The sequence below is a fragment of the Sinohyriopsis cumingii genome, chromosome 1 (assembly GCF_028554795.1).
Source record: "Sinohyriopsis cumingii isolate HCF-2022 chromosome 1, ASM2855479v2, whole genome shotgun sequence".
Lineage (NCBI taxonomy): Eukaryota > Metazoa > Mollusca > Bivalvia > Unionida > Unionidae > Sinohyriopsis > Sinohyriopsis cumingii.
Genome location: NC_142961.1, coordinates 156589281 through 156600957, shown reverse-complemented (window position 1 = coordinate 156600957; position 11677 = coordinate 156589281). Strand labels below are relative to the sequence as shown.

Here is an 11677-nt window from a genome sequence, read left to right as displayed (position 1 = left end):
GAATAGTAGATTATGGGTTTCTTAGCGTATGTGAAGAGTATAGTTGGGGTTATATTATATGAAATGAAAAAAGTGGGGATGTTTTCCTTCACGTCCGCACGTTGTTTGGTCATGATCTAGGTAAGATCAATTTTATGTTTTTAGGGGGATGTTTTCCATCACGTCCGCGCTTTTTGTATAAGAACCCACAGTATTCGTGGTTCAAACCATTCTGCAAAGAATAAAAAAAGAAGATGGCTTCAAACCACCTTAACAAAATGGAAAAATTGCAAAACGTAATGGACAATTTAGGAATGTTTGAGCAAATGTTGGTTAACCTAAACGAGGATCACTACTCATATAGTCCCCATAGAGTGAAGATGGAGATAAACAATTTACGAAAAATGAAGGTAATCATCAGTGATCTGTTGAAAGAAATAAAGGAGGAAAAGGAGGATGAAGAGGAAAGAATAAGAATACGCAAATGGAACGAAAAAATTGAAAAAGAAGAAGAAAATGAAAAGAGGAAGAAAGAAGAGGAGGAAGAGAAGAAGAAAGAAGAGGAGGAGAATAAAAAAAAGAAGAGTGTAGGAGATAAAATAAGAACTTGGTGGAGGAAAAGAAGAAATTAGAAGAAGAAAACCCAAAGGCCCTTTTCAGGGCCAGCCATATTTCTCGAAAAGAGATAGTCTTTGAATTGCCTACCCCTTTTTTTATTTTTTATTTTTTTAAAAAAAAAAATCCCATGTTAATTTCCTTTGTCGCTATATGTTCCCACGATTTTTCTCCATGTTCAAATCCCCTTGTCGCTCAACAGTCCCACGATTTTTCTCCATGTTAATTTCCCTTGTCGCTATATGTTCCCACGATTTTTCTCCATGTTAAATTTCCCTTGTCGCTATATGTTCCCACGATTTTTCTCCATGTTAAATTTCCATTGTCGCTATATGTTCCCAAGGGGTCCTGTAATGCTAATTCCCATTGTCGCTATCCTATCCCACTTAACTACTTGTGTGTAGCTTGTTGTACATGATAGAAAGAAAAACTACCACGAAAAAGAAAGGTTGCAAGAAGAAGAAGAAAAAACAGACAGTTGGTGTCACTAAGAGTGCTAGAGACGGCACTGTGCTGTTAGGACACGAACGTTGCTCCAGAAAACCACACTACTCGACTACGATTTCTCATTCTCTCTGTCACATTTACTTTGTCGTTGACCACGATGTCTGCCAACCCTGATTTCTGTCGCGTCCGATGCTTGAACCATATAAAGTGAGGGAGACTCCAGTCTGACCATCCATTGTTGACTCACCCTCCTATGAAGATGTGTTTACAAGCCAAGCTGAACGAAGCTTACGTGAATTTACGTCGTGGCAGGCAAAGCCTGATACCAAAGCCTGAAGAGTTAGAGAATTTCAGAATGCTTAAAGTGACCGAAAACCTGATAGAAGAGGAAATCAAAAAGGAGAAAGAAGAATGGACGGAGAAGTACAGACTTCCGAAGCAAAGAGAGAGAGAGAGAGAGAGAGCAGCAGCATCAGCAGCAGGAACCAGACAGAAGTATTGCCGACTGCCTTGTAGACACGAAAGAGTTCTCCTCTTTCCAAAGAAGCAGACCCTATCCTGTGGGAAAGCCTGCCACCAGACGGGGACGCAATCTTAGACGATAAAAGATTACCGTAACTCATCCTTCACAAAAACAGAACTTTTCTTGGCTACCCCAATACTCTAGAAAAGTTATGCTAGTTCGATTGCCAATCATTGTATTTTGTGTGTCTATAAGCACTTCGTTTCTTTGTTTCATGTACAAAAAATAAAAATGTGTCTATAAACACTTTCTTTCCCTGTCTTGTCAAAAAGTGTGTTTTTGTTTGTAGTTTGTGATTGTAGGTAAAAAGTGAGTGTTTTCTTTAGGTCCGTGCTTTCCATATTTGTTTTGGTAATGATATGGGTCTTGCAAATTTTCCTTCATGTCCTTGCTTGACAAATATAAAGGAAAGCGCTCGTCAGTCTGGCTACCCATAGTTGATTCATCAACCTGAAAAATGAGTAGAACTGCAAAACTTCTGGAACTTCAGATGCACCTGGAGTATGTCAGGCGCTTACTAGATGAAGTGGCCATGGAGCCCATAGCAGAAAGTGCTAGAAGAGAGAAGAATGAAGAGGAGGGGAAAAAAAGAAGAGGAGAAGGAAAACACAAGAACAATCCTGCCTCGCCTCATACTGAGACCTCTGTTTCAAATCAAGCCTGATGTGATGACGCCTCCACCACTACAACCAGCATCACAACCACAACAATGTCAGCTACAGCCACCAGTACCAGTGCCAGAGATAAGGAGACCTCTTCATCCCCGACTACAAAATAGAAGACAGAGGGAAGTCTTCACTATCCCACAAAGTGAAGACTGGGATGATGAGGCCACTCAACTCGCCTTTGCGCTCCTAAGAACAAACAACAACTGATAGCAGAAATGGAGTAGATGTTGCATGTGTGGGGCCAGGCCTGGGATATGTCAGCATTAAGCAGGTGTAACTGAAACTTAAATAAATAGCCCTTCTCAAGGCTAACCAAATCTCTAGAAAAGAGATTATTCTAGTTGCCAATTGGCGTGAATGTGGAGTAGCGTGATTATAAACACTCACTCCTTACTGATGTGTCCGTTTGTGAGTATGTGTATGTGTGTATGCCTTCGCGTACGCTTGTGTGGATAGTATATTTGGGGTTTGTATGCGTTCCCGTACGTTTGTGTGGATTTTAAATATTGTGTTTGCTTTTTCTCCTTCCCGTGTGTGGACAGTATATTTGTTTTTGTTTTTATTTCTTCTTCCCGTGTGTGGATAGTAGAATGTTTGTATGCGTACGCGTACCTTGTGTGAATAGTATATATGGGTTTGTTTTATTTTCACCTTCTCGTGTTTGGATAGTAAAGTGTGTTTGTATGCGTTCACGTACGTTTGTGCGGATATTAGATATTGTGTTTGTGTGAATACGCGTACGTTTGTGTGGATAGTAGATGTTGTTTTTTATAGTAAATATTGGGGTATTTTTGATAGTAGATAATAGTTTTCTTACCCTTCCCTTCTGTGTGGATAGTAGAGTGTGTTTGTATGCGTGCGCGTACGTTTGTGTTGATAGTAGACATTTTGTTTTTTACAGTAAATACTGGGGTATTTTTTATAGTAGATATTGTTTTTTTTATACACTTTATGTGGATAGCTGTTTGTTTGTATGCGTGCGCCTATGTTTGTGTGGATAGTAGATGTTGGAGTTTGTCTTCTTCCTCTTCCTATGTGTGGATAGTATATTCTGGGTTTGTATGCGTTCCCGTACATTTGTATGGATAATATATTTGGGGCTTGTATGCGTACGCGTACGTTTGTGTGGATAGTAGTTATTGTGTTAGTTTTTTCTCCTTCTCTCTGTCGTATATGTTTGTATGGGTGTGTGTGCGCACGCATATGTTTGTGTATGTATTGGTCTTTGTTTGTCTCTATAAAACTACCTTTATCCATATCAAATTCTATTTACCTACCTACAGTAATGCGTATTCAGGTCAGCCACTTGCCATTATTCCCCTAGTGTTCAGTAAAGTGACGTCGTTGAAGCTGGACATTTTTAAACTCTAAATATAGATTTAGGTTTTTCCTCAGATTTGAGCTATAAATAGATACTAGGGTTTTTAAACAGGAATGTCACACAAGATGAGGCTATAATAAGATAGTGAGTTTTTCCAAACGAATTCCGACAGGTTGTAGCTATAAACAGATAGTAGGATTTCATGGGAATTTCAACAGGTTATAGTTATAAATAGATACATGCGTGTTTATTCACACAAGTTGAGATTGTTAATAGTAACTAGGTTTATCCATTTTAGTCTAAAGTGATGTAATCTAATGTTCGTGGATATGTTTAGTTTCCTATAAATTCTGGGACAATTTCGCCATTTTAGCGTTACTTTTAGTCACATTCATTTTGGCGCTGGTCTTTTCCTCGAGTATAGCTATTTATAGCATCATTACATTTATGCAAATTTATGAACACCACACATATAATTTCAGGTCTAGGTAATGCATTATATATAAATCTCGGGCTTGTATTAGTATGTCTGTCTCTCTCTGTTGTGTTTGGCCCTCTACTATCCTTGTCTCTGGACAGGCCCTATACAATTTACCCATTGTTCCTAGACAGGCCCATCCATGTTCAAGGTCTCCTTGTCCCTAGACAGGTGCAATACATTCCCAATGTGCGATTCCCCATCCCTATACAGTCCCAACCCATGTTAAACTTGCTTTTGTACCCATGTTAAATTCCCCTTGTCCCTATATGTTCCTGTGTTTTTCCTTATATGTTCTCATTTGCCCAACAGTATCACTCTATGTCCATGTGTTGTATGTGTTATATATGTCTCTGTCTCTCCCTAGGGTAGCGCATATTCAGGTCAGCCACTTGCAACATTGTTGCCAGTGTTTTGCCCAATTGAGGTCAGCCACTTGCAACACTGATGCCAGTGTCCACTACCGTAACGTCAATTCTTATCGAGTCTCAATTCCTATTGAGTCTAAACAGGCCAATGTTTCCTTAATTTCTATCTTTCCCCTTTCCGATGGATTGTGTGACTATTTTGCCATCATGGGTCCAGAGACAGCATCACATGTCACTGGCGAAAAACCGCCATGTTTACCCACCTTCTACAATTATCAGAAAAAGAGAGAGAGAGAGACAGATGCGGTGGTGAGGTTGGGAGACTTACCATCCCTATGTTTATTGTTTGATTAGTCTGCTGCCTTACCAACTAACTCAGAGAGAACGGCTGGGGAGGGGGTAGAACACGTCTGACATTTTAATATGAACTGATATGTTTACAGACCCTTATTATATTTTAAATTTAATATGAATAGAAATAGAGACAAAAAAGCATTATATAGATTACAAAATGTGTCTTCCTTCTGACCAAAGAATGTAATGTATAATCTCGACAGGATTGTTGCAACTTTGCATCATTGGTATTGCCAGGCCTGGCCCTAGGATGTGCGGGGCACAAGGGAACAAGCGGGGCCCCAAGCACACAAAAAATGCATCACGGAGTTGATTTTCGTCAGCAGCACGGGGCCCTGAAAGCACGGGACCCAAGGCGGTTCTTCATTCGCCTTGCCCTAGGGCTGGGCCTGGGTATTGCGAGCACTTTATTAAAATCCCATACATGTACACTTAGCCATTACGAGGTCCCATGTAGCTGCAGTCTACTTAATGCAAGTTCAGTTTTCTTTGCGTCTCTCACTTCACCACATTCTCTCTCTCATGCATGAGAGAGAGACAGAGAGACAGAGAGATGGGAAAGCACAGAGGATTATTAATGAAATTGTGTCCCATGTTTAATTCAGTTAGAAGACAGGGATTATTAATATTTGTATTGTTATTTTATTACGTCGGTAATGATTAATTAGTGGAAATTCATCACAGTTTTGGAGAAAGAATATTGATATGTGCGTCTTAATGCGCCAAAGGCAGATCACAATGTGATATACCACATGCAAAATGTACACATCATGAGGTAATACCCTACTTTTTAGCTCTGTAATGTCAACATCATTTATGATCATGGTTCCCACGCTTTTCTAAAGATAAATCTCCAGGTCATTTCGAGGGTTTTTCCAGGATGAAATGAATTTTTTCAAGGTTCACATATGACCATTACTAAATGGAATTAGAGAACATTTTAGATTAGAAAACATGCATTTTCTAAATCTAAAGATGGTTCTCTTTCAAGACTCTCCAAAACATCTAAGCCAGAATAGATGATCAGGTACAAAACCATAAAAATGTATCACACGAAACAAGTTTGATTATATTCCTTTAAATTGGTATGTAAAGTCATTTCAATGTACAAAATAAAAATTCTAACTTTATTTTGGTGACCTGCATTAGCAGACCTGGTTAAAGATCCATCATTGAAAAAACACTTTCAAAAGGATTGATTTAAATTTTGACAAAAGACCTTAAAAAGTATATACTGTTGAATAAACAAGGACTGAATTTTCTGTAAATCAACTTGTCTTCTTGTAATTCGTTAAACCAGTCCCCAAACCTATACTGATACAGGGGCTCAAACAGTTTTTTAATACATAATACAAGGGATGACAATTTCTCATTTCAGCTCGGAGATTCAACAATTTGGACTACAACTTTGGATTAAAACGAATATCAGTGCATTTTCTAATACGGGTTGCCTCCGAATACTCCCACTTCATTTTTTGTATTTGGACTTTTAAGTTGGGGTGTGGGGTCACTGCAATTGGATATAAAAAATTTGGAATTTGCCACCACAGTGCGGTAGTGACATATGGTAGTCACTTACCACCGGGCCTAGAAAATTTAAACTTATGTTATATCGACTTAAATCTGCATGAAATCGATAGAAAAATTAATTATTTTCTCGTTATGTCTTTATTTCTGCTGACAGACTAGACCAAACTATGGCATTGATGAAACCATTTGCATTACTAGTCACTTCACAAATCTCAAACGACAACATAAGAAGTCCATTAATCACGTCATATCAACAACAAACTCCATTATAATGTTGTTGCAGAGAAATTCAGTTACATTAAATGAAAGTCGGACACTGTTTGTAAAAACCAACAATCTGGCCAGTCTGATTTATCAAGCAGAGAGCACATGTGAACATGGTAGTCCCGTGATACAACAAAAGTTGTTCTCGGAATATATAAATATGAAAAACTTTGTATTCTTTTGTTTTTGTATTTTGATTACTATCAGTAGGACTTTCATTAAAAAAAAACTTTCTCTACAACATTTGAAAATGTGGGTTGCAAAATTTGTGTACTCATGCAACTAGCAATGCTAATCACGAGCACCAGGTCACAGTTCATCAACTCCAGTTTTAATACTCGCAATTTCTGAGACAATCAGTAATTATCATATCCATTTCATGCATGTATCACTTGATCTAACATTATTTAAAGTTTGCTAAGAAATCCAGTAAGCGGCTACACCTCTTGTGATGCTAGAGTGGTTTTCATTGTTTCCACGTAAAGAAAGATATGGATATCAAGCTGACTTTGAAAATAAAAGTCTACTGGACGAATCTAATTCACTGAGCATCTGGATTGACTCAGCATATATGTTATTGCAAGCACCCAAATGATACATACTGCACCCTCTAAATATTCTGGTTAGAACTCGATAAATTTAACTCATGATCAGTTTAGTTACGACTCAGTTACATGACTGTTATGGTGTAAAGTGGTGGAAAAATACCAGGGTTATTTTTGACTTTTATCAATATTTGTGAAATTCCAGGACTTTTCATGGTCGGGAAAAAAATTATTGTTTCTCCCGACTTTTTCCTGATTTCTTGGTAGCATAAGAACCCTGTATGATACACCAAAGCAGGCTGGTATTACAGAAAAGTAAAAAGATGTAGTTCTACAATGATATCAAATAACATATAATTTTTTCTCATCTTAAAAAATACAGCTCACAAAAAAATTTAAAGGTTGCAAATTTGTGGTTTTGGAAGAGGAATTTGTGTCCAGATATTATATTTTTGTGCACAACAATCTAAAGCAGACTATCTGAACTGTACATGGACAAATGAATCTTTGCAAAAAGTAGGATAAGCTTAAGACTTGGAGTAAAATGAGGTCTGGACACAAAAATTGATTGTCCCATAAACAACAGTACCCAAAAATATTAATGTTTTAACCTTTCTGCACATGCATGGGCAAAGTAGCCAATCAAAAACAATGTTTTGTATGCACCTAGGTATGTGGCAAAATGAAAATCTCTTGGAAACAGATGTGTCTGAATGCAATCAGAAGCATTTCCAAAAACGTGTTTCCTACACACCACCCCAAGTCCATTTCAGACAAAACTGACAAGGTAACCAGCAGACCAATATGTATCTTCCTTACCTAAAATGCAAGCCATCTACAAAGTCTGGTCAAGACATGTAGTACAGAACTCACATAGTTTAGTGAAAATAGCAATTTTTGTATATAAAAAATAATTTAAACTGACCTTGACGTTCAGCCTTTTGACCCCAAAAATGAAAAAAGATGCATGTCTTTCTTGTCTAAAACATGTTATCAACAAAGTCTTATCAATGGACAACATCATAACATAATATACTCATGGCAGGTGTATATAAAGAAAAGGACATCAGCATTTAATGTACAAACCCTAATTCTTACATTGGCATCAATAAAGGAAATAAAATAACAATTTAAAATATTCTATTCATTTGAGAAGTTTATTCATAAAAGACAACACCATTTATTTTGCCTAACATAGCATAAAGAAAGCAAAATGTAATATACTGTGCAAATATGACACTGAAAATCAAGGTGACTTTTTTGCGTTTGTTTTAACATGTTCGACATCTTTCAAGCTGCAAATTGCTAACAACAAAGACATTAAGCAAAGTCCAAATATCATATATTCAGTATCCAACATAATAAACCATGCTATTCTCAAAATGGAATTAGAGTGCTTAAGTACTTGATATCTACTAAAGCATGAGAATAACCATTAAATAAATAAAATTTTTGCCAAAATTTCAAGTTCTTCATTGTAATGCCTGGGAAATATGTAATAAAAACTATGTCAGGTCAAAACACAATTGCTTATCACTCATCTACATCAAGTATGCAATAAAACTGTCATAAACTGTAGCTATATTTAATTAACAAATGTACGACTCATACTTGTAATGACTATTTTATAAATATATACATGTAAGTGTACATTTCTTATTTGTGGTCCAATAAATGTCATTTAAACCCTGTAATAATGAAATATGGTCATTGTAACTGCCATACAAATATATGCTCTTGTCTGTGCTATTTCCGCAAAAGAAATAAATGACAGTAACAACATTCACATTCATTAATGACAATTTACAAAGTTACGATTCAAAAGAAATGTCTACCGACTAGGCAAAAGTACTGTGACTTACAGACTCTTCACCCTTGTGTAACATTTCATCCATACTTAATCACTCATATCCATGTCAATCTGTTGTAAGTTACTATCATCCCCTGTAGTGTCTAATACTGCAGTAGTGCCTCCTCCATTTCTGCTTTCCATCTGATCTCTATCGCCAGTGCTTCTGCCAGATACAGAATTTGCCTGAGCTGAGTCATCATATATAGTCTGTTCCTCTTCATCATAGTTTCGGGTGACTTTGGAATCCTTCTTGTCATCTTTCTCTTTTTCCTTTTCTTTGTGTTTCCTTTTGCTCTTTTCCTTGTCCTTGTCACGACTGTGGCCACGAATGCGTTCGGTGTCTCTCTTCTTGTCCTTCCTAGACCTTATATTGGAACAGAAAAAAAATCGTATAAAATAGGCATTAAATATTTTACATTTGGAAGTGGGGGCTCAGGTTGAGATATGTGATCAAGGCTAATTACTGATATAATCATTCAAATCAAGAATCTAAGATTTGAATTAGTAAATGGTTGATCTTTCATCAAAGTCTATTCAAGTATATAGCTGCTAAATCAATGAATTGACAAGGACAAGAAAACAGGCCTACTTCTAGCATTTTTAATTAAATTGTGGGGGTGGGGGTGAAATATTACCATGTGCTGATGGGTATATTGTAAAACAGTGGGTCTTACCTATAAATACTATTATCATGGCATACCCTTCTGTGTAATGACAGGAAATCATAGCATATAATCTAGGTCCTAGATTACAGTAATATTTTATCCAAGTTTTAGCTGAATATATAAAGTGGTGTAGTAGACTGGAACTGTAGATAAGCAGCATACTTGTCTGCAATGGCCCTCCTTTTGAATGCCCCCCTAATCTGACCATTGGCCACCTGCTTAGCATGGCCAGAATCCATTGGCACCTAGTTTGTATTCAGATGTGCCCCTCAAATGCATCTTGCATATTAGTGCAAAAATTTAAAAATTACCCATCATAAATGGACACATAATGGGATTTACAGATGGAAATCTCATAAATATTGGTTCCAAATTCAACACCTGACATTGGTTCTAACACCTGAATCAAGTACTTGCCTTAACCAATACAAAGAAATTCGATTATCATTACTGCTGTTTCTTAGGTATCAGGTTTTTGTCACTTTGATAATTACTGTCTATAATTACCACCAATGATTATCAAGATGACAAAAGTTATCAGTTCAGAAGAGCAGTATTATTCAGTCAATGTGATGTCCAATCATCATAAAGTGAAAATGCCATGTTAACCATAATAGCTTCTCTCTCAAAACCAGTCGATCACGTGACAAGCTCACTTCCTTTGCAAATGCACCATTTTGTTAAGTCTGACAGTAGTAAAGTTGTCAATGAAGGAACAAGTTGTTGCAAAAGTGCAAATGTCAGACATTCTCAGTTAAGAAGGAAAAGTGAAAGCAATTTGACAAATTCAATAGAGGTTAATGAGAATCATGATGTCAGAAAGATCCCAATAAACAATGTCTGCTGCATGATGCTGGCAACTCAAAGTTTTCGCATGATTTTGCACTGCAACTGATGAGTGTTCATAATTATTTTAAATAACATTAATATAAGCTTAATCATACTGACTCATAATATATGTGATTTTTAATTGCAAATATCAAATATTTAGAAATTACTTATGCATTTCTTACTTAACTTTTACTCACTTTTACTTTTACTTAAAAACGTTTCCTGCTGCAGATGGGGTGGCCTTATACAAAGGAGACCACTGTATTTTACACAATTTGACAAAAACACACAAATAAAACCAAAATAAAAGAAACACCTAAAGATATATTTCATTACATTCAAACTGCATAAAACAATTTAACTTTAGCATTTACTTGAAAGTTGTCAGTGTATTACTACTGCCACAAGCAGTCTTTTTTTTTTTTGATGCATTCAAAAAGGCATATCATCAAACAAAACTAGTCCTGGTCACTAAGCCACTTGATGCATTCATCAAACAAAACTAGTCCTGGTCACTAAGCCACTTGATGCATTCAAAAATGCATATCATCAAACAAAACTAGTCCTGGTCACTAAGCCACTTGATGCATTCAAAAAGGCATATAATCAAACAAAACTAGTCCTGGTCACTAAGCCACTTGATGCATTCAAAAAGGCATATCATCAAACAAAACTAGTCCTGGCCACTAAGCCACTTGATGCATTCAAAAAGGCATATCATCAAACAAAACTAGTCCTGGTCACTAAGCCACTTGATTTAACATCTTGATGATTATGGCTCAATTTTATAGTGCAAGTTTTGTTTTAGGTGTTCAGAAAATACCATGCAATTTTTTCCAAATGCAAATAGGTGGAGCTCTACAGTTTCGTGTTTTGCATATGGTTAGATTTTGAAAGAAAAAAGAATTTCCCAGGTTTTCCTCACTGGTTATCCTGGCCATTTGAAAAAGACCTTGTATATTTTAAGTACTGTAAAAAGAACTTTAAATTCCCTTCATTTTGGTTTATGATTAATGGGTGTAATTTGGGTTACAAATTATACAGCTTGGCCTTACTTCAGATGTGCACCTATAACAGCAAAAATGCTAGCTCTGCTTGACCATTTTTATTTCCTGGACTTCAGAGGTAAATTGTAAAAAAAGAGCAGATAACTTTATTTACTTGTATATATTTTGTAATTCATTCACTGCACTAACATAAACTGGTAATATCTAGTCTGGCAAAATCTGTTTTCCTT

The 11677-nt window shown here is 36.5% G+C and overlaps 1 protein-coding gene across 19 annotated transcripts in view; it reads right to left on the bottom strand.

The window, feature by feature from the left end:
* Positions 1 to 8230: 8230 nt before the first annotated feature.
* Positions 8231 to 11677, bottom strand: part of LOC149808208 (uncharacterized) — an 88415-nt gene continuing 84968 nt past the window's right edge. For all 19 annotated transcript variants that reach the window (XM_089974730.1, XM_089974796.1, XM_089974737.1 and 16 more), the window contains one exon: positions 8231 to 9308. In XM_089974730.1, the coding sequence (XP_089830856.1) occupies positions 8990 to 9308 (319 nt within the window). In that variant the 3' untranslated portion in view covers positions 8231 to 8989. The remainder of the gene's footprint in view (positions 9309 to 11677) is intronic.